At 43.5% G+C, this 27760-nt stretch overlaps 1 protein-coding gene across 9 annotated transcripts in view; it reads left to right on the top strand.

Moving 5' to 3' along the window:
* dock10 (dedicator of cytokinesis 10) overlaps nt 1-24935 on the top strand; it is a 185030-nt gene extending 160095 nt beyond the window's left edge. For 6 of the 9 annotated variants that reach the window (XM_024444381.2, XM_024444380.2, XM_042297075.1 and 3 more), the window contains exons 47-57: nt 384-482; nt 1362-1468; nt 1672-1794; nt 1894-2007; nt 2550-2555; nt 9448-9594; nt 12285-12495; nt 14140-14330; nt 20982-21082; nt 21411-21549; nt 23787-24935. In XM_024444381.2, coding sequence (XP_024300149.2) covers nt 384-482; nt 1362-1468; nt 1672-1794; nt 1894-2007; nt 2550-2555; nt 9448-9594; nt 12285-12495; nt 14140-14330; nt 20982-21082; nt 21411-21549; nt 23787-23834 — 1286 coding nt within the window. In that variant the 3' untranslated portion in view covers nt 23835-24935. The remainder of the gene's footprint in view (nt 1-383; nt 483-1361; nt 1469-1671; nt 1795-1893; nt 2008-2549; nt 2556-9447; nt 9595-12284; nt 12496-14139; nt 14331-20981; nt 21083-21410; nt 21550-23786) is intronic. The other 3 variants (XM_024444385.2, XM_024444379.2, XM_024444386.2) reach the window with 3 other exon arrangements.
* Nucleotides 24936-27760: the final 2825 nt, after the last annotated feature.

The following is a 27760-nucleotide window of genomic DNA, read 5'->3' as shown; positions in this document are numbered from 1 at the left end:
GTTGGCATATGACTTATTTGGGTGTGAGAAGAGAGCACCCTATGTTTGTGTATGAGAGGGTAAAGAGTGGATAGGGTGCCATTTGGGACGTAGCCGGTGTCTGCTGCTGTGAGTGCGACTTCACCTCCTCTCGTGTGTAGTGTGCACTACTATGACGTGGGAAGGCGGTGTCTCCATCTGCACGTGTGTGTGTGCTTGCTAGCCCATGCTTCGCCGTTCAGAGCCTGAGCCGTCATCTCTCGCTCTCGCTTTCCGCCGCTCGCCGTGTGTGGAAAGCATGCCCTGTAAAAGCACTGGCTTGTCGTGAAGTGAAAAAAGGCAAAACAGCAAGTGGAAAGTTAAATTGTGTAGAGTAAACTCCTATATTCCTCCTTATAACGCAGGCTACTGGAAACCTGACAAGGCCAGGATGTCAAGTGTGGTTCCTGAGGAGCCCAATGTCATTAACTGTAGCCCCTTACTAACCCCCCGAGATGGAGAAAGTGAGTGTGCCGCCCTGGGGCCGGCCATGGAACAGGGATGCGTAAAGGGTGGGGGGGATTCAAGCTACGCTTACTTCAGAATCAGAACTTTATTCGCCAAGTACATTTACATCTACCAGGAATTTAACGTTGTGAAATGGTGCTGACAGCAATAAACAGAGTATGTAGAACGTACACATAATCTACATACAGTATACAATATAGATAGTGAAAACCATTTACTTAAAAACACCAGGACCAATCTTTGACTGCAACTAGCAGAATGGAATCTACATTTGTACAGGTTCACAGTGTAATGTTTTGAAGTCCACTGAAATTGCTTTGCAATACCACTTAGAATGAAGCAATGTATTGGACATTCATTCTAAGAGGTATGCTGAACAAACGCTATGACTCAAAAGACTAACAGAATGGAGTTCAGTGTTTTGAAGTCCACTGATTTTGCCTTTACTATTGAAAGATGTCTGGATGTCTGTGGTCTACCTTGCCTTTTGAGAGATGCCTTTATTGATGTCCACCCAAGTTTCACTTGTTATGTGTAAAGAAAGCACGTTCACAATGAATGGAGTTACTGTTCTTTGTTTGAGGTTTGTTGATATAGAACACAAGGAGTGTTAAGTACCACAGTGTTACTGTGTGTGTGTGTGTGTGTGTGTGTGTGTGTGTGTGTGTGTGTGTGTGTGTGTGTGTGTGTGTGTGTGTGTGTGTGTGTGTGTGTGTGTGTGTGTGTGAGTTAGCGAGAGTGTGTGGTGTATGGGTTCACCATCGGATGATAACATGCACACAAGCATAAAGAAGAGAGTGACAACATGTTGTTCCTTTGAGCTCTCGCTCTGATGTCCCTCCTTCTCTGATGTCATATCCTGTGTGAAACCTCAGCGTCGTTCTCCATGGGCTGGGCGGCCTTCCTGTGCATCTCACCGAACGTGAAGGAAGAGGGGGCCATGAAAGAGGACACAGGGACTCAAGATACCCCCTACACTGAGGTACCTTCACCCCTACTGGGTCCAGTACAAAGAATTGTATAGAATTTTCAGCTCAGATTTGGAAGATCATTCAATGACAATACAATGCAGAACCTGACAAGAGAAGCATGATATTTAAGATGTGTCCTTGTAGTTTCTTGTATAGATTTATCTATCTACTTTTCTTCTCTGTAACTTGCGTCCTATACTTCCTGTGTATGTAGGATACTCTAGTGGAGCAGCTGGAGCTGTGTGTGGACTACCTGTGGAAGTCTGAGAGGCACGAGCTCATCGCCGATATCAACAAGCCCGTCATTGCCGTCTTTGAAAAGAGGCGAGATTTCAAGGTGACTGGGTGGATAGGACAAGGTTGTTTCTTTACCAGGCCAGAGACACACGGACAGGAAGGGGATAGTTGTGATTGACATTTTGTGTGTGATCCACAGAGGCTATCGGAGCTGTACTACGACATCCACCGCTCCTACCTGAAGGTGACAGAGGTCGTGAACTCTGAGAAGCGTCTGTTTGGCCGATACTACCGCGTGGCATTCTATGGACTGGTAAGTGCCATCAGAGCCACAGAAAACAATGAAAATGACAAACGCACCTTATAGAAAGGTGTGTGTTTACCATGTTCCTAGCCTGAGTGCCAGTCTGTTTGTGCTATCATACTAACTCCTTGTTACTCATTGTCATGTTTGGCATCGATCTGGATCGCACACACAGACTGGCTCTCAGGCTAGCGTGTACCATCCCTGCTCCGGGATTCAATCCTTCAGGTCTCGGGAGGAGGAAATGTCACACCGCAATGCGCTAGCTTCAACTAGCGTCTACTAGCTTGATAGCCTCCACATCTGCAGCATACATGCTATAGCTATAGCCCTCTGGTACAAACCCAGACCCATAGGTATTCTCACCGAGTATCTGTCTTTTGTCGCATAACTCCTACATTCAGTAAGCTGGTTGGACACATCTTAGAAGAGCCTGAATCCTTTAGACATTTAACCTTTGGTGAATGGGGAGAGGGGTGGATCACAACTTGTCTCTTTAATTCCTCCATCTGCTCTTTTTCTTTTCTTCCTTTTGGTTTTTCTGTATCAAGATTGCGGTAAGTTTTTGTCTCTCTTTTTGTTTCCTTACGTTCTCTCTTCCCTCTCTTCTCCCTTCACCGGTAGTAACTTCTCTAACCTGTCTTCTAAGATATATATATGTATACCTATATGATATGTATACCTACCTGGGTTTGGGGTTGATTCTATATCAATTCAGAATAAAGTGGGAAAAAAATGTCCCTCATTTAAAAGAGATGAGGAAATGAATAAGGGAATTGGAATGTCAGTTTACTTCCTGAGTTGAAGGAGCTTAAATAGAATTTATCCCAACCCTGATACCTACCCCGATAACCACATCCTATAATCTCCAGTAATCTTTTTCCCTTCAATGATCCCAATCTCTAATCTCTAGCTCCTGTAAACAGATCTTAGAACAGTTGGTGTCAAGATGACATAGCAGCATACATGCAGGCAGTCCAGACCAGGGCCTGTATTCACAAAGCATCTCAGAGTGGGACTGCTGCTTTTAGGATCTGTTTAGCATTTTAAGTCATAATGAATAAGAGGGGCGACCTGATCCTAGATCAGCACTTCTACTCTGAGACACTTTATGAATACGGCCCTGGTAATGAATGTTGGAATGGGGGGCTCTTTCTCAACTCATCTCTCCTCGATTCCTCGCAGCCTCCTCTCCAAACCGAGGGTCCGAGTGAAGGGACCCTGGACTAGGGTTTGAATATATTCCCGGTATTTTACAAATGTTCCACCCCTAGAGTAAATCACTTTTTTCCCAGGTATCCCGGTATTTCCTGCCAAAACCGTAAGTGTCATTCAAAAGCATATGAAGCAGGGCCTCCTGAGTAGGGCAGAGGTCTAAGGAACTGCATCGGAGTGCTCGCTGTACCACTAGAGATCCTGGTTCGTATCCAGGCTCTGTCGCAGCCGGCCACGACCGGGAGACCCATGCTGGGCGCACAATTGGCCCAGCATTGTCCAGGTTAGGGGAGAGTTTGAACGGCTGGGATGTCCACTGACACGGTCGCCAGGTGTTTCCTCCGACACATTGGTGCGGCTGGCTTCCTGATTAAGCGGGCATTGTGTCAAGAGGCAGGGTCGTGTTTCGAAGGTTGCCCGGCTCTTGACGTTCACCTCTCCCGAGTCCGTAAGGGAGTTGCAGCGAAGCATATAAATGACCTATATCTGGTTTTTATTAGAGCTTTAATCGAAAATTCAAGCCTGATGCTGGATAACGGCACAATCATTTGGGCTTTTTTGGGCTAGGGCTCATAAAATGTCTTTAATGTGTGGCTTATACATTAAAGACATTTTATGAGCCCAAGCCCAAATAAGCCCAAATGATTGTGCTGTCATCCAATACATATATGATATATAGGCTACTGCACATTACGCACGACAAAAAAACATGAAATCCCATAATGTAGCTACCAATATGCTCTCTTGGGTAAATAAATTAAACTAGCTCCAGTAGGATATTTCTGAGTGTGAACTGTGTTACTGTACTGTATTGGATTATTGGACTGGAATTACACACCTTGTTCAAACCATGATAAAACTGAGAGAACATGTGATTCTGGTGCCGCCAAAGTTGCAAGCATAAGCTAGCGAATTTGGTTTTAATTCTGAAATATAACAGAGCCTATTTGTATAATTAGTAGGCTGACTCATATATACCTTTTCATAATATTTCCCCTAATGTTATAAGCCTACCTCCTCGTTCTATTGTAGTTGCCTCATTCCTTCCTCGCTTTCAATCATTCTAATGACATGCTTTAATAATATAGGTCTAGAATCAGATGTGGACGGCTTTCATTTCTCTTCACGAAGATCGAATGGTTATGGGTCTGAATGAAGAACTGCTATAGCCTACCGCCATTGCACGCTCACTCTTCTTTCAACCTGCCCATGAGTTCTATTGGCTGCTGTATTTAACATTCAGAAAAAAATAGATTGTGTCCCTCTTCGAATTGTCTATTGGTATAACAAATACCCCCCCCAAAAAAAAAAAAAAAAAACATGTCCAGCAAGCAATTTTTGGTCTATCTTTTCCTGCATGGGACTCCAAGAGCTAAGGAGCTTTTGTTAAGGAGAGAGGCCAGCGGAGCACAGGTGCATGCACATTGCCCAATTGCCAGAGGCTAGTTAGAAGCTTATTATGCATAACCCCTCATTCATTACCTGAAAGAGGTAGGCTAGGACATATACAGCTCTGGAAAAAATGAAGAGACCACTGCAAAATGATCCGTTTCTCTGGTTTTACTATTTATAGGTATGTGTTTGAGTAAAATTAACATTTTGGTTTTATTCTATAAACTACTGACAACATTTCTCCCAAATTCCAAATAAAAATATTGTCATTTAGAGCATTTATTTGCAGAAAATGACAACTGGTCAGAATAACAAAAAAAGATAGTGTTGTCAGACCTCGAATAATGCAAAGAAAATAAGTTCATATTAATTTTTAAACAACACAATACTAATGTTTTAACTGAGGAAGAGTTCAGAAATCAAATAACCCTGATTTTCAATCACAACTTTCATGCATCTTGGCATGCTCTCCGCCAGTCTTTCACGTTGACTTCCGGCGCCGACAGAGATGGCCGCCTCGCTTCGCGTTCCTAGGAAACTATGCAGTATTTTGTTTTTTTATGTGTTATTTCTTAGGTTTTATTACATACAGTCGGGAGGAACTACTGGATATAAGAGCAACGTCAACTCACCATCATTTATACCAGGAATACGACTAACCAGAAGCGTGTTTTGCCCACCACCCAGGACAATGGATCAGAACCCAGCCGGCGAACCAAAACTATTACGCCATAAAAGGGGCAGACGAAGCAGTCTTCTGGTCAGGCTCCGGAGACGGGCACATTGCGCACCGCTCCCCAGCATACTACTCGCCAATGTCCAGTCTCTTGACAACAAGGTTGATGATGAAATCCGAGCAAGGGTAGCATTCCAGAGAGACATAAGATACTGTAACGTTCTTTGCTTCACGGAAACATGGCTCACTCGAGAAACGCTATCGGAGTCGGTACAGCCAGCTGGTTTCTTCACGCATCGCGCCGACAGAAACAAGCATCTTTCTGGTAAGAAGAGGGGCGGGGGAGTATGCCTTATGATTAACGAGATGTGGTGTGATCATAACAACATACAGGAACTCAAGTCCTTCTGTTCACCTGACTTAGAATTCCTCACAATCAAATGTCGACCCCATTATCTACCAAGAGAATTCTCTTCGATTATAATCACATTATAATCACAATATATAATCATATATTCCCCCACAAGCAGACACATCGATGGCCCTGAACGAACTTTATTTGACTCTATGTAACTGGAAATCACATATCCTGAGGCTGCATTCATTGTAGCTGGGGATTTTAACAAGGCTAATCTGAAAACAAGACTCCCTAAATTCTATCAGCATATCGATTGTGCTACGATCATTGTTACTCTAACTTCCGCGACGCATATAAGGCCCTCCCCCACCCTCCTTTCGGAAAAGCTGACCACGACTCCATTTTGTTGCTTCCAGCCTATAGACAGAGACTAGAACAGGAAGCTCCCGCCCTCAGGACTGTTCAATGCTGGTCCGACCAATCTGATTCCACGCTTCAAGATTGCTTCGATCACGTGGATTGGGATATGTTCCGCATTGCGTCAACAACATTGATGAATACGCTGATTCGGTGAGCGAGTTTATTAGCAAGTGCATCGGCGATGTCGTACCCACAGCAACTATTAAAACATTCCCAAACCAGAAACCGTGGATTCACGCAAAACTGAAAGCGCGAACCACTGCTTTTAACCAGGGCAAGGTGACCTGAAACATGACCGATTACAAACAGTGTAGCTATTCCCTCCGCAAGGCAATCAAACAAGCTTAGCGTCAGCATGGAGACAAAGTAGAGTCGCAATTCAACGGCTCAGACACGAGGTATGTGGCAGGGTCTACAGTCAATCACGGACTACAAAAAGAAAACCAGCCCCGTTGCGGACCAGGATGTCTTGCTCCCAGACAGACTAAACAACTTCTTTGCTCGCTTTGAGGACAATACAGTGCCACTGACACGGCCCGCTACAAAAACCTGCGGAATCTCCTCCACTGCAGCCGACGTGAGTAAAACATTTAAAAGCTTTAACCCTCGCAAGGCTGCAGGCCCAGACGGCATCCCCAGCCGCATGCTCAGAGCATGCGCAGACCACCTGGCTGGTGTGTTTACGGACATATTCAATCAATCCTTATCCCAAATGCTTCAAGAGGGCCACCATTGTTCCTGTTCCCAAGAAAGCGAAGGTAACTGAGCTAAACGACTACCGCCACATAGCACTCACTTCCATGAAGTGCTTTGAGAGACTAGTCAAGGACCATATCACCTCCACCCTAACCGACACCCTAGACCCACTCCAATTTGCTTACCGCCCCAATAAGTCCACAGACGATGCAATCGCAACCACACTGCACACTGCCCTAACCCATCTGGACAAGAGGAATTCCTATGTGAGAATGCTGTTCATTGACTACAGCTCACCATTTAACACCATAGTACCCTCCAAACTCGTCATCAAGCTCGAGACCCTGGATCTCGACCCTGCCCTGTGAAACTGGGTACTGGACTTCCTGACGGGCCGCCCCCAGGTGGTGAGGGTAGGTAACAACATCTCCACCCACTGATCCTCAACACTGGGGCCTCACAAGGGTGCGTTCTGAGCCCTCTCCTGTACTCCCTGTTCACCCACAACTGCGTGGCCATGCATGCCTCCAAGTCAATCATCACGTTTGCAGACGACACTACAGTGGTATGCTTGATTACCAACAACAATGAGACAGCCTACAGGGAGGAGGTGAGGCCCCTCGGAGTGTGGTGTCAGGAAAATAACCTCACACTCAACGTTAACAAAACAAAGGAGATGATCGTGGACTTCAGGAAACAGCAGAGGGAGCACCCCTTATCCACATCGATGGGACAGTAGTGTAGAGGGTGGTAAGTTTTAAGTTCCTCGGCGTACACATCACGGACAAACTGAATTGGTCCACCCACACAGAACAGCGTGGTGAAAGTACCTCTTCAACCTCAGAAAATTTGGCTTGTCACCAAAAGCAGTTGCCTGGTACGGCAACTGCTCTGCCCACAACCGTAAGGCTCTCCAGAGAGTAGTGAGGTCAGCACAACGCATCAGCGGGGGCAAACTACCTGCCCTCCAGGACACCTACACCACCCATTGTCACAGGAATGCCATAAAGATCATCAAGGACAACAACCACCCGAGCCACTGCCTGTTCACCACGCTATCATCCAGAAGGCGAGTTCAGGACAGGTGCATTAAAGCAGGGACCGAGAGACTGAAAACAGCTTCTATCTCAAGGCCATCAGACTGTTAAACAGCCACCACTAACATTGAGTGACTGCTGCCAACATACTGACTCAACTCCAGCCACTTTAATATTGGAAAAATGTATGTAAAAAATGTACCACTAGCCACTTTAAACAATGCCACTTAATATAATGTTTACATACCCTACATTATTCTTCTCATATGGATATATTGTACTCGATACCATCTACTGCATCTTGCCTATGCCGTTCTGTACCATCACTCATTCATATATCTATATGTACATATTCTTCATCCCTTTACACTTGTGTGTATATGGTAGTTGTTGTGAATTGTTAGGTTAGATTACTCGTTGGTTATTACTGCATTGTCGGAACTAGAAGCACAAGCATTTCGCTACACTCGCATTAACATCTGCTAACCATGTGTATGTGACAAATAAAATTGGATTTGATTTGACATTGCTGTTGAGTGACTTTATGCCATTCCTGTTATTTTGACCAGTTGTCATTTTCTGCAAATAAATGCTCTAAATGACAATATTTTTATTTGGAATTTGGGAGAAATGTTGTCAGTAGTTTATAGAATAAAACCAAAATGTTAATTTTACTCAAACGCATACCTATAAATAGTAAAACCAGAGAAACTGATCATTTTGCAGTGGTCTCTTCATTTTTTCCAGAGCTGTATATCAATATTGAACAGGATTATCTATTTTGGATGCAATTTGAATGGAATTGATGAGAAGAGAGGGGAAGACTGCTCCATTTCACATCATGCTGTTGATATAAATCATGTATTGTAGTTTACCGGTTTATCGCTGTATTTTATCCTGGGAAAAGGGAGTGATTTTGGGCCGTAAATCTCAGTAACCGGGTTCCCACCATTCAACCCTACCTTGGACCTTTTACTCCGATACGGTTGAGAAAGAGACGAGGACATAGGATGCAAGGAATCGAAGAAAGACAAATTGAGTCAGCGCCAAGGAGTTGATTCTTAAGGAAAGAGCACACTGTCCGAAAATAATCCTCATTGCCCTTTGACCCAACGGTGCTTTGAGAATGACCTCTGACATCTGAATGGCCTCTGTTTCATCCAGAACATAACATTGCAATTTTGCCAGGGCCTTTTATGATTACGATTGTGTTCTAACAAGCTGACATAACACTAAGAAGCACATGACTAGACTGATAGGTAAGTGCAGTAAACCACTAGGGGGTGATGTGAGCCTAGATTTTCCAGCTAAGGATTATTCATATTCAGCTAAGGGATTGAAACAGAAATCAATGGGCTATAGTTGTAAGAAATACACATACTCTTCAAAGTATCGAAGCAGGCATTGCATTCTACAGTTTGGTCAAATAACAGAAGTTCTATCCGCACTATTGGTTAGAGCCTGTAAGTTAGCATTTCACTGTAAGGTGTCCACCGTACAGAAACAGTTGTATTCGGCGCACGTGACAAATAAACTTTGATTTGATTCTTATTCAGAGTGACTTAGTCAGAAACACAGACAAACATGCGCACACACACACACACACACAGGATGTGTGTGTGTGTGTGTTGGGTAACATGGTGTTTCTGTAACAGGGTTTCTTTGAGGAAGAGGAGAGTAAAGAGTTCATCTATAAGGAGCCCAAGCTGACAGGACTGTCCGAGATCTCCCAGAGGCTCCTCAAACTCTACTCTGACAAGTTTGGGGCCGACAACGTCAAGATGATCCAGGACTCCAACAAGGTCAGTCTACTACCTCCCCCCAGCATCCAAACACTATCACATGTATATGTTTCATATACAGTATTATTCGACGTGTATCGGGCCTCTTTAGTCCTTGTCTCTGTGAATTTCATAGAAAGATTGCTGTCAAAATATTGTAAATGAATTCATGTACTACTACATTTGGTCAGCAATCTTTCTCCATAGAAAAGCAGCCAGTGAAGTAGTGATTCATTTAGACCATGCCTCTCCAACAGGTCCATTGCTCACCAAACAATTTTGAAAGTATATGCAATTTTCACGTGTTCCATCGCAAACTGCCATAAACACATCTCACAAGTATGAGACACCGCAAACTCCCAGCTGCTATGTAATCAACGCAACTTGACATTATTCCACCCCTGGTTAGCCACTATCGGCTTAAAAAGACAAACCTAACCCAATATCTGCACATTAATTTCCAGCAATATTGCCCCAGTGTGTCTGTGTGGTGCACGCGTTTGTCTATCCCTCCCTGTGTAGGCAGTTGATGTGATAACCGTTTAAATGAAATGTTAACGGCACGGTAGGTTTACCTGGCAGAAGTATATCATTTGTATCTTTTATTTGCTATGAAATGAGCATCAGCAGCATCGCTAGACCGGCACATTAGACTGCACATTCCTCACTCGCTAGATGCGCAATTAAAGGGCCAGATGTGCAATTAATGGAGCATTACACTCAAAAATCTCAATTCTTTCAGACATATACACATCAGCAACCCCAGCGAGTAAAGTCACTGCAACCCTGAACAAAGAGCTGCAGTCAGTTTAGAAAAAAAGGTGACCAGTAATAAACTGGTCCTGAACATCTCTAAAACTAATAGCATTGTATTTGGTACAAAGTTGAGGAGACTAAATTACTTGGTGTTACCTTAGATTGTAAATTATCATGGCCAAAACATATGCTGTAGATTCAATGGTTGTGAAGATGGGGAGAGTTCTATCCGTGGTAAAGAGTGGCTTTGCTTTTTTGACACCACGCTCCACAAAGCAAGTTCTGCCGGCTTTAGTTGAATCTTATCTTGATTATTGTGTGTTTAAAGGTCACATGTACAGGTGTGATTACTGTAAAAATGTTAGGCTCGGAGCTCCAACATGCAAGACAAGTGAAATAAAATACTGAAAATGGTATTAGAAAATCAATAGAAATAGCACTATATACATCATAACTATAGCAGTGATTGATAAATAAATGTCCAGAGTAAAAACTCCATAGGCGGAGTAGCATGACCATTGTGAAATAAAAATGATAAAAATGATATATTATGATATTGTCAAGACCTGCAAAGAAGGACCGAGTTAAGCTGCAGCTTGGCACTGAACAGAACGGCACGTTTTGCTCTTCATTAACATCAGAGGGCTAATATCAATACTAGGCATGCCAGTCTCTCTTGGCTAACAGTTGAGGAACGACTGGCTTCATCACTACTTTTTATAAGAAACATGAATTTTTTGCATATTCAACTTACACATACAACTTACACACACACTTACACACACACTTACCCCACCAGACATGCCACCAGCGGTCTTTTCACAGTCTCCAGAACCTGTTTCCAAAACAACGAATAAAGCAACACCTATGTATGGTCTTAATTTGAGGCAATTCGCTACAGCAGGAAAACAATCCTGCAGCAAAAGGAGATGTCAATTATTGTGTGTTTTATCCATTTTTTTATGTGTAGGTGTTGATACATTTTTCGTTAGGGCAAATCAGGTCTGAAATGTTCAAGTGGAAATGACAAACTTCAGAAGCCTTTTAAACCTCAAATACACTGCAAATTTGCATTTTCAGTGGTGCACGAAAATTCCTGCAACAACAGGATGATCAAATTAAGATACAACATCTGTGTGTACTGACATGTATGTGTAACTGATAGATGCATACTGTACATACACACACACACACACACACACACACTACATGTTAATGTATTTAAATTGTAACGTCTTTTCTCTGTAATGTCTTTTTCGTTATGTGTCGGACCCCAGTAAGACTAGCTGTCTCTATTGGCGTCGGCTAATGGAGATCCTAATAAAATCTAAATATACACTTCATCGTTCACAATATATCAGTGCATTCGGAAAGTATTCAGACCTCTTGACTTTTTCCACATTTTCTTACTTTACAGCTTTATTCTAAAATGGATTAAATCGTTTTCCCCCCTCATCAATCTACAGACAATACCCCATAAAGACAAAGCAAAAACAGGATTAGATCATTTTTTTTCAAATTTATAACAAATAAATATTTGAAATATCACATTTACATAAGTATTCTCGACCCTTTACTCAGTACTTTGTTGAAGCACCTTTGGTAGCGATTACAGCCAGTAGGCAGTAGCCTTGCATGCCAGGCTTCGAGGTAGAGCAAGAATACAGCTGACTGACTACGCAAGACTGACTATGAGACTGACTCAACAAGACTAAAGAGACCAACACAATTCGTTAGACTGATCCTTTTAAGAGAGCAGGGTCGTTAGACACCAAATGGTGGAAAACGGACCAAAATGGGGAGAGACTACCTGAATTTGTCCAATAAGTAATTCTCGTTTTTGTTTGCGAAACATTTTCCATTGCAAAAATGTTTTGCCACGGTTTTCTACGTAGTGAACTAATGAATACGACCCAGACTGTGAACTGATTGTGCTGTTTGATATAACCCACCAGGTAAATCCTAAAGACCTGGACTCCAAGTACGCCTACATCCAGGTGACCTACGTAGTGCCCTACTTCGACAACAAGGAGCAGCAGGAGAAGAAGACTGACTTCGAGCGACATCACAACATCAATCGCTTCGTGTTCGAGACGCCTTTCACTCTGTCGGGGAAGAAACATGGCGACGTGGAGGAACAGTGCAAGAGACGCACCATACTAACCAGTGAGTTATTAAAAATATCATTTTTGCTAATATTTGTATCCAAAGAACTGTCAACATTTACTGTCACATACACTACATGGCCAAAGGTATGTGGACACGTGTTCGTCTGACTTCTCATTCCAAAATCATGGGCATTAATATGGATTTGGTCCCCCTCTTGCTGCTATAACAGCCTCCACCCTTCTGGGAAGGCTTTCCACTAGATGTTGGAACATTGCTGCGGGGGCTTCATTTAGCCACAAGAGCATTAGTGGGGTGGGGCACTGATATTGGGTGATTAGGCCTGGCTCGCATTCAGCATTCCAATTCATCCCAAAGCTGTTCGATGGGGTTGAGGTCAGGACTCTCTGCAGGCCAGTCAAGTTCTTCCACACAGATCTCAACAAACTATTTCTATATGGACCTCACTTTGTGCACCGTGTCATTGTCATGCTGAAACAGGAAAGGGAAAGTTGGTAGCACAGAATCGTCTAGAAAATCATTATATGCTGTAGCATTCACTGGAACTAAGGGGCCTAGTCCGAACCATGAAAAACAACCCCAGACCATTATTCCTCCTCCACCAAACTTTACAGTTGGCACTATGCATTGGGGCAGGTGGCGTTCTCCTGGCATCCGCCAAACCCAGATTTGTCTGTCCGACTGCCACATGGTGAAGTGTGATGCATCACTCCAGAGAACGCGTTTCCACTGCTCCGGAGTCCAAAGGCGGCGATCTTAACACCCCTCCACCCAACGCTTGGCATTGCGCATGGTGATCTTAGGCTTGTGTGCGGCTGCTCAGACATGGAAAGCCATTTCATGAAGCTCCTGGCGAACAGTTATTGTGCTGATGTTGCTTCCAGAGGCAGTTTGGAATTCGGTAGTGAGTGTTGCAACCGAGGACAGACCATTTTTACATGCTAAGCGCATCAGCACTTGGGGTTCCCGCTCTGTGAGCATGTGTGGCCTACCACTTCGTGGCTGAGCCATTGTTCCTCCTAGACGTTTCCACTTCATAATAACCGCACTTACCGTTGACTGAGGCAGCAAAAATGTTATGAACTGACATGTTGGAAAGGTGGCATCCTATGATGGTACCACATTGAAAGTCACTGAGCTCTTCAGTACGGGCCATTCTACTGCCAATATTTGTCTTTGGAGATTGCATGGCTGTGTGCTCGATTTTATACACCTGTCTTAAACGGGTGTGGCCGAAATAGCCACTGAGCCATTAGCTTGTATGGTAGTATACTATACTAACTAGGAAGTGTCTGAGTAACCAGTAAATACTGAGCCGTAACTGTCTGAATCACTAGTATACTGACCAGTGCTGTAATTGGTGACCTATTCTGACCAGCAAAGTTTTGGTGTAGGTTCAATGGTTTTCACTTCAAAATGGAAGAAAGATCAGACAACAATTCCCAAACAAACCCAACCGTTCTGGTTTAATACAATAAAATATATCCCATCTAGCAGACACTTTTATCCAAAGCGAGTTATTACAGTAGTGCATGCATACATTTTTTCATATGGGTAGACCCAGTGGGTATCAAACCCAGTCCTGGCTCCCTACTCATGCCTGAGCCACCCAGGACCACAAGGATTAACCAATTGGTTCCTCATACCCTGTGTCTACTCCCCCTTTCTGTCCCCCCCACCCAGCGAATTCCACCTTCCCCTACCTGAAAAAGCGTATCCAGGTGGTGGAGCAGCAGAGCACGGAGATGAACCCCATCGAGGTGGCCATTGACGAGATGTCCTGCAAAGTGTCGGAGCTCAACCAGCTGTGTGCCATGGCAGAGGTGGACATGATCCGGCTGCAGCTCAAACTACAGGGTAGCGTCAGCGTCAAGGTAAGGGTAGGGGTGGAGGAGGAGAAAGATGTAGAGAGACACACAGAAGGGTTGAGTTGAGAAGACATGCACATAGTGTACAGACAAACATACACTCCACCACTCAAGTGGGTTGAGCTGACAGTCAGACACAACTGACAGACAGACACACACACACAACAACATGCATACACACATGAGTGAGTTCACACATAGCTGAGCTGACACACACACACACATCCTGGCGTAGGATGCACCCCACCTCCCCAAACCCCCAAAAATTGGCAGCTATGAAATCGCTATGGCAAAATGTGTAGGAAGTTAGCTGTTTTCCTAAATGCAAATGTATGCTTCATTTGTAAATTGGGAGGTGCCAAGCAAAAAGTGTGTGTGAGAGTGGGGTGTCCAGTGGGGGCTCTGAGGTACAAGAACACATGAAAAAACACACCTTTATAATAAAGCATTGCATGCATATCATTGCATTTCCATAGTGGCGTAGAGCAGTAGAGTAGAGGTGCTTGCAGAAGTTGCACACATGGGGAAAATATTGCCTTTTATAAAAGCATTTTATAATGACTGGAGACTTTAGCATAATATTGTTTAATACTGTACATATGATTAAAACGGCAGGCTACTTTGACACTGACATACTGAGAATATAAGATCAATAGAAAATACCTTGTCTTGAATCCATCAACACCCCAGGCCTGCAGTAGGTGTGTGGAGCCACACATATTGTACAATATGAGGAAGAAATTATAGCTCTGAAAAAGGCTTTCCAGTTTCACTGACTCGCGCAGCTCACCAGACATGGCCTATGCGCTCGAGCCAAAAGCATATCTCTCCATTTTTTGTTAGCCTCTGCAGACAGATTAGAGGCTTCTTTTTTCAACAAGAGCCATTTGCTTTCCAACCTATGTTTTCCCACCATTGTATTTTAAATATTGGGAGGTGCCTATTCACTGACAGATTTGACGCACATTCCGGACTGTAGGCTATGCATTGTAATTGGTCTACACACAATCCACAGCTAGGCAATAAAAGTGTGGCTGTGGCTACATTATAGGCCTACTCCTGGTGTGGTAGTCTGAGTTATTTCATTTATTTCTGAACAGACAGCAGTAATTATATTACTTTGGCAAATGTATTGAAATATGTCAGGGGTGCTGCAGTACCCTTTCCGCAGCTATGATTCTATAAGGATGATGATGACGATGAAGTGCAACGCTGGAGAGATAATAGTTGCAGGCTCATGTCTATCAGAGCAGAGCGAGGGAGAGAGATAATAAAAAGTTTATCTTATTCTAGTCCTGTGATAGATAGGCTGCAGGTATGCTTCTCTCTCACCACAGCAAGGCTACAATGTTGAGCAAACCATAAACCTGACCCCCTCCCGCCACCCAACACCCAAAAGTTCCATCATGATCCGTCTCAAATTAAGCACTGCTCATGAAACGGCGCCAAAGGCACTGGTCACACACTAACATGAACGCACACACGCTTGCACTTATCCACACGTGGTATATTATTACCAAACAGTCTATGCTGAGACCCATGCTCTCCATAATCCTGCCTCTTCTCAGGCTTTTCCCGGCCCTAATCCCCTGTAAATACAGTGAAATGTGTGAAAACAGCTTGGCTCAAACAACTATTCATTACATAAAGAAACTCAAAAGCGCTGTAAAGTAACACAAAAAAGACAAGCAATTTAGAAAACAACAACAACATGTTGAGGTGTATACCACCTCAGTCATCGGCTTTATCAATAAGTGCATCGACGACGTCGTCCCCACAGTGACCGTACATACATCTCCCAACCAGAAGCCATGGTTTACAGGTAACATCCGCATCGAGCTAAAGGCTGGAGCTGCCACTTTCAAGGAGCGGAACACTAATCCGAGTTCTTATAAGAAATCCCGCTATCCCCTCAGACGAACCATCAAACAAGCAAAGCGTCAATACAGAATTAAGATTGAATCCTACTAAACCGGCTTTGACGCTCATCGGATGTGGCAGGGCTGGAAAACTATTACAGACTACAAAGGCAAGCTGCCCAATGAAGCGAACCTGCCAGACAAGCTACATTTGAAGTCGGGAAGGTTACAAACACCTTAGCCAAATACATTTCAACTCAGTTTTTCACAATTCCTGACATTTAGTTCGAGTAAAAATTCCCTGTTTTAGGTCAGTTAGGATCACCACTTTATTTTAAGAATGTGAAATGTTATAATAATAATAGAGAGAATGATTTATTTAAGCTTTTATTTCCGTCATCGCATTCCCAGTGGGTCAGAAGTTTGCATATACACTCAATTAGTAATTGGTAGCATTGCCTTTAAAATGTTTAACTTGGGTCAAACGTTTCGGGTAGCCTTCCACAAGCTTCCAACAATAAGTTGGGTGAATTTTTGGCCCATTCCTCCTGACAGAGCTGATGTAACTTAGTCAGTTTTGTAGGCCTCCTTGCTCGCACACGCTCTTTCAGTTCTGCCCACACATTTTCTATAGGATTGAGGTCAGGGCTTTGTGATGGCCACTCCAATACCTTAACTTTGTTGTCCTGAAGCCATTTTGCCACAACTTTGGAAGTATGCTTGGGGTCATTGTCCATTTGGAAGACCCATCTGCGACCAAGCTTTAACTTCCTGACTGATGTCTTGAGATGTTGCTTCAATATATACACATAATTTTCCTCCCTTGTGATGCCATCTATTTTGTGAAGTGCACCAGTCCCTCCTGCAGCAAAGCACCCCCACAAATGATGCTGCCACCCTCGTGCTTCACGGTTGGGATGGTGTTCTTTTGCTTGCAAGCCTCACACTTTTTCCTCCAAACATAACGATGGTCATTATGGCTAAACAGTTCTATTTTCTGTTTCATCAGACCAGAGGACATTTCTCCAAAAAGTATGATCTTTGTCCCCATGTGCAGTTTCAAACCGTAGTCTGGCTTTTTTATGGCGGTTTTGGAGTGGTCACTTCTTCTTTGCTGAGCGGTATAGGACTCATTGATATAGGACTTGTTTTACTGTGGATATAAATACTTTTGTACCTGTTTCCTCCAGCACCTTCACAAGGTCCTTTTAATGTTGTTCTGGGATTGATTTGCACTTTTCGCACCAAAGTACGTTCATCTCTAGAAGACAGAACGCGTCTCCTTCCTGAGCGGTATGGCGGCTGCGTGGTCCCATGGTGTTTATACTTGCATACTATTGTTTGTACAGATGAACGTGGTACCTTCAGGTGTTTGGAAATAGTTCCCAAAGATGAACCAGACTTGTGGAGGTCTACAATTGTTTTTCTGAGGTCTTGGCTGATTTCTTTTGATTTTCCCATGATGTCCAGTAAAAAGAGGCACTGAGTGTGAAGGTAGGCCTTGAAATACATCCATAGGTGCACCTTCAATTGACTCAAATGATGTCAATTAGCCTATCAGAAGTTTCTAAGCCATGACATAATTTTCTGGGATTTTCCAAGCAGTTTAAAGGCACAGTCAACTTAGTGTGTGTAAACTTCTGACCCACTGGAATTGTCAACTATAAGTTAATTATAAGTGAAATATTCTGTCTGTAAACAATTGTTGGAAAAATGACTTGTGTCATGCACAAAGTAGTCCTAACCGACTTGCCAAAACTATAGTCTGTTAACAAAAAGTTTGGAGTGGTTGAAAAACGACTTTTAGTGACTACCACCTAAGTGCATGTAAACTTCCGACTTCAACTGTAAATGCCTTCGAGGCAAGCAACACTGAAGCATGCATGAGAGCACCAGCTGTTCTGGGCGACTGTGTGATAACACTCTCGGTAGCCGATGTTAGCAAGAGCTTTAAACAGGTCAACATTCACAAAGCCGCGGGGCCAGACGGATTACCAGGACGTGTACTCAAAGCATTTGCGGACCAACTGGCAAGTGTCTTCGCTGACATTTTCAACCTCTCCCTGACCGAGTCTGTAATAGCTACATGTTTCAAGCAGACCCTGTGCCCAAGGAAGCGACGGTAACCTGCCTAAATGATTACCGCCCCGTAGCACTCATGTCGGCAGCCATGAAGTGCTTTGAAAGGCTGGTTATAGCGCACATCAACAGCATCCTCTCGGATACCCTAGATTCGCATACCGCCCCAACAGATCCCCAGATAACACAATCTTAATCGCACTCCACACTGCCCATTCCCACCTGGACAAAAGGAACACCTATGTCAGAATGCTGTTCTTTGACTACAGCTCAGTGTTCAACGCCATAGTGCTCACAAATCTCATCACTAAGCTAAGGACCCTGGGACTAAACACCTCCCTCGGCAACTGGATCCTGTACTTCCTGACGGGCCGGCCCTAGGTGGCAACAACACATATCTTACGCTGATCCTCAACACTGGGGCCCCTCAGGGGTGTGTATTTAGTCCCCTCCTGTACTCCCTGTTCACCAACGATTGCGTCGCCAAACACGACTCCAACACCATCATTAAGTTTGCTGACGACACAACAGTGGTAGGCCTGATCACCGACAACGATGAGACAGCTTATAGGGAGGAGGTCAGAGATCTGGCAGTGTGGTGCCAGGACAACAACCTCTCCCTCAATGTGAGCAAAACAAAGAAGCTGATCATTGACTACAGAAAAAGGCGGGCCAAACAGGCTCCATTAACATTGGAGCTGGGGCTGTAGTGGAGCTGGTCAAGAGTTTCAAGTTCCTTGGTGTCCACATCACCAACGAACTAACATGGTCCAAACATACCAAGACAGTCGTGAAGAGGGCACGGCAACACCTTTTCCCCCTCAGGAGACTGAAAAGATTTGGCATTGGTCCCCAGATCCTCAAAAAAATCTACAGCTGCACCATTGAGAGCATCCTGACCGGTTGCATCATTGCCTGGTATGGTAATTGCTCGGCATCTGACAGACACTAGAGGATAGTGCGTACTGCCCAGTCACTGGGGCCAAGCTTCCTGCCATCCAGGACCTATATACTAGGCGGTGTCAGAGGAAAGCCCTGAAAAATGTCAAAGTCTCCAGTCACCAAAGTCATAGACTGTTTTGTTTCTCTGCTCCCACATGGTAAGTGGTACCAGACAACCAACTCTAGGACCAAAAGGCACCTTAACAGCTTCTAACCCCAAGCCATAAGACTGCTGAAAAATTAATCAAATTATTCACATTGACACACCCCCACACACATTTGTTTTTTACACTGCTGCTACTCGTTATCTATGCATAGTTCACCCCTATCTACATGTACAAATTGCTTCAACTAACCTGTACCCCCGCATTTTGACTCGGTACCGGTACCCCCTGTATACAGCCTCGTCATTGTTACTTTATTGTGTTACATTTTATAGTTCTTCTACTTTATAGTTTATTTGGTAAATATTTTCTTAACTCTTTCTTGAACTGCACTGTTGGTTAATGGCTTGTAGGTAAGCATTTCACGGTAAGGTCTACACATGTTGTATTCTGCGAATGTGACTAATACAATTTTATTTAATTTGATCATCAGTCATGAAAGGGAAGGTCATGAGATGGTCAGAAAATTCATGGTTTGAGTGGCCATTGGAGGGAGGTGGTCAAAAGGGGGAGAGCAAGCAAAGATAGTCTCTGGGACATGTCCGGGGGCAGGCAGGCAGCACGGTGTCATCAAGGTGTCTTGTCATCCTTGCCGTCTGTGTGGCTTCTCCATAGTAAGACTCGGATTAAGTTTGAGCTCAGCCACTGCAGTTCATGGACTCTGTAGTTGGTGTAGCTAGCTAGTTCTTCACGACTACCAAAATGAAGCACCCACTTGGGGCAGTTACATGGCGCCAGAAAGTACACCACATTTCAATAATATTTCAAGAGTAGCCTTGTAACCTAGTCCTCCTCATATGATCCTCATCATTGCATACCTCAGCCGTCTTGCATTTGGGATTCTCTCCATCCTCAACCTCCGGACACATGGCTGGCCTTCGAATCAAAACAATTACCAGCTAGCTAGCTGACATTAAATACAACAAACAAATGACTTGCCAGCTTCAGTTTTAAAAGTCTGTGGTGGATTCTGGGTTGGCAGGTAGCCTAGTGGTTAGAGTGTTGGGCCAGTAACTGAAAGGTTGCTGGATCGAATCCCCGAGCTGACAAGGTTCTGCCCCTGAACAAGGCACTGTTCCTCGGAAGGACGTCATTGTAAATAAGAACTGACTTGCCTAGTCAAATAAATAATTTAAAACATTGGTATATTAATTGTTTATTCTTAAAACAAAAGATTTGCAGGGAAATGTATTAATTATATACAAAATGTACAGGAGCTCTCTGCCTAAGTGACCTCATGGCGCCATGGCAACCACGGAATTAGCATTAGCCTCAAGCATCACTATTATCATTAGCGTTTCGCATCTTTAGCATTAGCCTCTCCCATCACTAGTATTAGCCTCTTGCATTATTAGCATTACCCTCAATACTCTTCATACTGTGCTGTCTGTTGAAAATGATGCAGGTGAATTTTTTTTTTTTCATTTTAATTTTACCTTTATTTTACTAGGCAAGTCAGTTAAGAACAAATTCTTATTTTCAATGACGGCCTAGGAACAGGGGGTTAACTGCCTGTTCAGGGGCAGAACGGCAGATTTGTACCTTGTCAGCTCGGGGACTAGAACTTGCAACCTTTCGGTTACTAGTCCAATAACCATTAACTTACTTTACAGGTGAATGCAGGGCCCATGGCCTATGCCCGAGCCTTCCTGGAAGAGAAAAATGCCAAGAAATACCCTGACAACCAAGTCAAACTGCTCAAGGAGATTTTCAGGTATTCTTCACACTTTTCATGACCTAGATCAAAGAAAATACCTTTATGCACCACTTAGCAGATGCTTTTATCCAAAAAGTACATTTTTAGTATGTGTATATGACCCCTGTGGGAATTGGATCCACGACCTTGGCGTTGCTAGAGCCACACTCTTACCAACTGCGCCACACATAGATCGATGATGCATTTGATACATCTAAAGCAAAAGGGTTGGGGTCAATTCAGGTCAAGATAACTAGAACCCAGAGTTTTTCCAGATCAGGTCACATGATCAGGACAGGGAAAACTCTTGGCCCTTGGCCCTAACAATCTCTGTCTGGCCCTGCAGGCAGTTTGCGGAGGCGTGTGGCCAGGCGCTGGACGTCAACGAGCGGCTGATCAAGGAGGACCAGCTGGAGTACCAGGAGGAGATGAGGGCCCACTACAGGGACATGCTCACCGAGCTCTCCACTGTCATGAACGAGCAGGTCTGTGGAACCGCCCAGAAAACATAGAAACTGCTGTTTCTTTAGAGAACTGAGGGTGTATGCATCAAATGTCTCAAAACAGGAGTGCTACCAGTGCTGTCATCTTATTCATTGTGATGTTAATTTAAAAAAAATATCCTATATCAGAACTCCTATTGTGAGAAGCTTGGTATATGCGGCCATTGGGCATGCCCAGCTACTTACAGTACTAACCTTCACACTCATCTTATCAATGTTTTTGTTCACCTTCGTGTGGTGCACTCTTTTTAATCCATCATTACTTGCTCTGATATCATTGTTTCATTATTTATTTTTACACATATATTTTTCTGGACTAACCAGAGTTTTGTCTCTTGGTCTCATCTCTTTGTGTTGTTTTCTTTGTTCATTTGATCTCTTTCAATGGATCTCAGCTGCATAGACACATCCTCTCATTCAGTTTCTGCTCCTCTCTTTCTAACATCTCCCTCACTATCATTTCTAAGACTGGTATGTCACACAATCCCCCCCACACACACACTTTAGCATTTTGGAGCAAGTGGCACTGTGCTGTGCATTATACTAACCTCTCAGCATATATACACTGCTCAAAAAAATAAAGGGAACACTTAAACAACACAATGTAACTCTAAGTCAATCACACTTCTGTGAAATCAAACTGTCCACTTAGGAAGCAACACTGATTAACAATACATTTCACATGCTGTTGTGCAAATGGAATAGACAACAGGTGGAAATTATAGCTAATTAGCAAGACACCCCCAATAAAGGAGTGGCAGGTGGTGACCACAGACCACTTCTCAGTTCCTATGCTTCCTGGCTGATGTTTTGGTCACTTTTGAGTGCTTTCACTCTTGTGGTAGCATGAGACGTGGTCTACAACCCACACAAGTGGCTCAGGTAGTGCAGCTCATCCAGGATGGCACATCAATGCGAGCTGTGGCAAGAAGGTTTGCTGTGTCTGTCAGCGTAGTGTCCAGAGCATGGAGGCGCTACCAGGAGACAGGCCAGTACATCAGGAGACGTGGAGGAGGCCGTAGGAGGGCAACAACCCAGCAGCAGGACCGCTACCTCCGCCTTTGTGCAAGGAGGAGCACTGCCAGAGCCCTCCAAAATGACCTCCAGCAGGCCACAAATGTGCATGTGTCTGCTCAAACGGTCAGAAACAGACTCCATGAGGGTGGTATGAGGGCCCGACGTCCACAGGTGGGGGTTGTGCTTACAGCTCAACACCGTGCAGGACGTTTGGCATTTGCCAGAGAACACCAATTCGCCACTGGTGCCCTGTGCTCTTCACAGATGAAAGCAGGTTCACACTGAGCACATGTGACAGACGTGACAGAGTCTGGAGACGCCGTGGAGAACGTTCTGCTGCCTGCAACATCCTCCAGCATGACCGGTTTGGCGGTGGGTCAGTCATGGTGTGGGGTGGCATTTCTTTGGGGGCCTGCATAGCCCTCCATCTGCTCGCCAGAGGTAGCCTGACTGCCATTAGGTCCCGAGATGAGATCCTCAGACCCCTTGTGAGACCATATGCTGGTGCGGTTGACCCTGGGTTCCTCCTAATGCAAGACAATTCTAGACCTCATGTGGCTGGAGTGTGTCAGCAGTTCCTGCAAGAGGAAGGCATTGATGCTATGGACTGGCCCGCCCGTTCCCCAGACCTGAATCCAATTGAGCACATCTGGAACCTCATGTCTCGCTCCATCCACCAACGCCACGTTACACCACAGACTGTCCAGTAGTTGGCGGATGCTTTAGTCCAGGTCTGGGAGGAGATCCCTCAGGAGACCATCCGCCACCTCATCAGGAGCATGCCCAGGCATTGTAGGGAGGTCATACAGGCACGTGGAGGCCACACACACTACTGAGCCTCATTTTGACTTGTTTTAAGGACATTACATCAAAGTTGGATCAGCCTGTAGTGTGGTTTTCCACTTTAATTTTGAGTGTGACTCCAAATCCAGACCCCCATGGGTTGATACATTTGATTTCCATTGATAATTTTTGTTTGATTTTGTTGTCAGCACATTCAACTATGTAAAGAAAAAAGTATTTCATAAGAATATTTCATTCATTCAGATCTAGGATGTGTTATTTAGTGTTCCCTTAATTTTTTTGAGCAGTGTATTTGTGTGTGCGTGCCTGCGTGTGTGATCGCATCATACATTCATCAAATGTCTTTTTGTGTGATTTGAAACATGAAATTACTATCCATGTCTCTCCTCCATGCCAAGATCCCTCACACAAGACCACCAGGAACAGAACGACACAGTGCCTTCTGAGCAGCCAGTAGGTATGTTGGAATCTGCCAATGCCCAGGAGGACATGTTTCTCCAAAATGGCTCCTGATGACAGACGTCGTTCTCCCTCCTGCCAGGAATTATACAGGAAGGAGAGCGGGGGACTGGAACTGTGACTTTATGGGACCTGGAAAAAAGGGAATTGGATGGGGAAGTCCAGAAGTCTGTAGACTTTGATCATGGTAGTCTGGAGTTGTATGGTGTCCAGTCCTGGTGATGATGATGATGATGTCCAGTAGACCAGGCTGCTGTACTGTTACTTTGTTTTGTTTTTAAGGCTCAATCCATGTTTTCACTCCCCTGCCGACCGTTTCATCTCCTTACTCTGTACACATACACACACAGACAACACACGCCTTCTCTCCCCAGCCCCATCCCTTTAGAAAATGGTGACCTTAATGAGCTCGAGGTGCGTTCAACAGAGCAAACGTTTGGTTGTAATTCTGGCCACAACCATGTCGATCATAATTTGTCCATATTCTGTTGGTTATCTTTATGCCGCAAATGTTTGTCACCTGTGTGGTTAGCAATTCCAAAAGGTATTGTAAAATGACAGTTCAAGGAATTCTATAAAGGAAATTAGGGTCACATTCAGTAGTCAAACATTGTTGATGTTGCAGATAGAAATAGCATGAACACAGCCAACATGATTACTTCTTCTATACGGCAGAGAGACATGTTTGTTCCACATCATTTATTTCTGTCAGAATGTTCCACATCGTGGTGTCCTGCTGAACAGATTGACATGTAGCCTAATTCTTATTTGATTGAACACACCTCTAGTTCCTGTTTGAATGTACAGCAACTCCCAATAGCGACTTTGTATCCTAACATTCTGGAATTCCCAGCTCACAAATTTTCAAATGGAAAGTTTATGTTTTATAACATTTTTATTATTGATAATGTTGTTATTATTTACTGTACTGTTTTAAATTGTAAATAAGAATTAATATTTAAAAAAATATATGATTTTTTGTTTGGCTAAATAAAAAAAAGAATGAACAAAAGAATGAACAAACTAAAGTTTTATGTATAACATTTAAATAAAATTGGTTAACGTCCATAAACCACAGGGTAAGTGCCCATTTCTCTCGAAGTATTTTTCTTTGCATACCGGTACAAACAAACATAAGGGCTACATATATGCTATTCCCCTTTGAGAATAAAAGTTGAACTCCAATACAATGCAATTACTGAAGTTACTATGTAACAATGTGTCAATACAATGTTACTAGAGTAATTACAGTGTTAATGCACGGGTATAAGACCAACTTAATGCAATAAGTCTGGCTGCACAAAAAGAAGAAACTGTACTATGAAGCAAAGATAAATTATATAAAGAATGATATTAAAAAGCTTTAGAGCACCTTAAATGACGTTTTGGGCAAAAAGGCAAACTCGGCTCCATCATTCATTGAATAAGATGGCTCATTTATCACAAAAAAAATGATATTGCCAACTACTATTACAAACTACTATTTTTTTCATTGGCAAGATTAGCAAACTTAGGCATGACATACCAAAAACAAATTCTGAATCTACAGTATTGTGTGTGTGTGTACTCTGTCTCTCTGGATGTGTCCCAAATGGCATCCTATTCCCATGCATAACTGACAAAATTATGAAAGACACGCATTGTAATTTTGAATTCTGTAAAGTGAGTGTGGAAGAGGTTAATAATTTTTGTTGTCTGTCAACAATGACAAGCCTGACAACTTGGATGGAAAATTACTGAGGATGATAGCAGACGATATTGTCACTCTTATTTTCCAGGTAAGCCTACAGGAAAGTGTGTGACCTCAGGCCTGGAGGGAAGCAAAAGTAATTCGCTACCGAAGAATAGCAAAGCACCCTTTACTGGCTCAAACAGTCGACCAATCAGCCTATTACCAAATAGTAGTGCTATTTCACAGTAAACAAATTAACAACAGATTTTCAGCACGCTTATAGGGAAGGGCATTTAACATGTATGGCACTTACACAAATGACTGATGATTGGCGTAGAGAAATTGACAATAAGATTGTAGCAGCTGTTTTGTTAGACTTCAGTGTTGATTTTGACATTATCGATCATAATCTGCTGCTGGAAAAACGTACAGTACCAGGCAAAGGCTTGGACACACCTACTCATTCAAGGGTTTTAGTTTTGATGTCTTCACTATTATTCTGCAATGTAGAAAATAGTAAATAAAGAAAAACCCTGGAATGAGTAGGTGTGTCCAAGCTTTTGACTGGTACTGTATGTCTTATGGGTTTACATCCTCTGCTATTTTGTGGATCGAGAGTTACCCGTCTAACAAAACACAGAGGGTGTTCTTTAATGGAAGCATCTCCAACATAATCCAGGTAGTCAGGCATTCCCCAGGGAAGCTGTCTAGGACCCTTAATTTTTTCAATCTTTACTAATGACCTGCCACTGACTCAGAGTAAAGCCTGAGTGTCTATGTACTTTAGCTTCCACTGCAAATTAAATCACTGTAACACTTAACAAAAAGCTGCAGTCAGTTTCAGAATGGGTGGCAAGAAATAAGTTAGTCCTAAATATTTCAAAAACTAAAAGCATTGTATTCGGTACAAATCATTCACAAACCCTAAACCTCAACTAAATCTTGTAATGAATAATGTGGAAATGTAGCATATTGAGGAGACTTCACTGCTTGGAGTAACCCTGGAATTGTAAACTATCATGGTCAAAACATATTGATGCAACAGTAGCTAAGTTGGGGAGAGGTCTGTCCATAATAAAGCACTGCTCTGCCTTCTTAACAACACTATCAACAAGGCAGGTCCTACAGGACCTAGTTTTTTCGCACCTGGACTACTGTCTAGTCGTGTGGTCAGGTGCCACAAAAAAATTATAATTACAATTGGCCCAGAACAGGGCAGCACGGCTGGCCCTTAAAATGTACACGGACAGCTAACATTAATAATATGCATGTCAGTTTCTCCTGACTCAAAGTAGAGGAGAGATTGAATTCGTCACTACTTTTTTTGAGAGAAGTATTGACATGTTGAATGCGCCGATCTGTCTGTTTAAAATACTAGCACACAGCTCAGACACCCATGCATACCCCACAAGACATGCCACCAGAAATCTGTTCACAGTCCCCAAGTCCAGAACAGACTATGGGAGGCGCACAGTACTACATAGAACCATGACTACATGTAACTCTATTCGACATCAAGTAACTCATTTACATGAGTTAGTAAAATCTGAGACACATTCATAGACGCACACATGATAACCAACGCACTAAACACACATTGATTTTGTGTTGTAGAGTAGTGGCCTGAGGGCATACACTTAATGTGTTGTGAAATGTATTGTAATGTTTTTAAAATGTTATATAACTGCCTTAATTTTGATGGACCTCAGGAAGAGTAGCTAATGGAGATCCTTAATAAATGCAAATACAAAGTATTACAGTACCACAATTACAGTAAAGCTAAACTTTAGGTTTAGCCAAGCAAGAAGTTAGAGTCGTGATGTACCCAATGCATTTACAAGCCCACCTTCCCTCCCGCACACCCTCCCTCCTTCTCTCATTCGTTCTCTCCTTCACCACCTCCTCCTTTCTGATCTCACCTCAGAATGGGATTCTTCATTCGTCCAACAGTCATTTGCATTCACAACATTATCGGAGGCAACACATTCTGTCCTGTTGTTCTGTGAGAATGAGAGGAGGACTGAGCCAGCTGCGCTCTCCCAGCTGTGCCGCTGCCTGCGCCGCTCCTCGACTGCGTCCCGTATGGCAGCCTATTCCATATAAAGTGCACTAATTTTGACTCTGGTCAAAAGTAGTGCACTATAATAGGGTGCCATTTGGGACAACGCCCTCATTTCCTTTTCGTTGAGTGTGTGAGGAGACAGGGCCGCACCGTCATTATACAGTAGATAATTGCAGGGC

Source organism: Oncorhynchus tshawytscha, linkage group LG14, assembly GCF_018296145.1.
Source record: "Oncorhynchus tshawytscha isolate Ot180627B linkage group LG14, Otsh_v2.0, whole genome shotgun sequence".
In the NCBI taxonomy this organism is placed as follows: Eukaryota; Metazoa; Chordata; class Actinopteri; order Salmoniformes; family Salmonidae; genus Oncorhynchus; species Oncorhynchus tshawytscha.
Note: the sequence above shows the minus strand (reverse complement) of the source record. Positions and strands in the feature narration are given on the sequence as shown.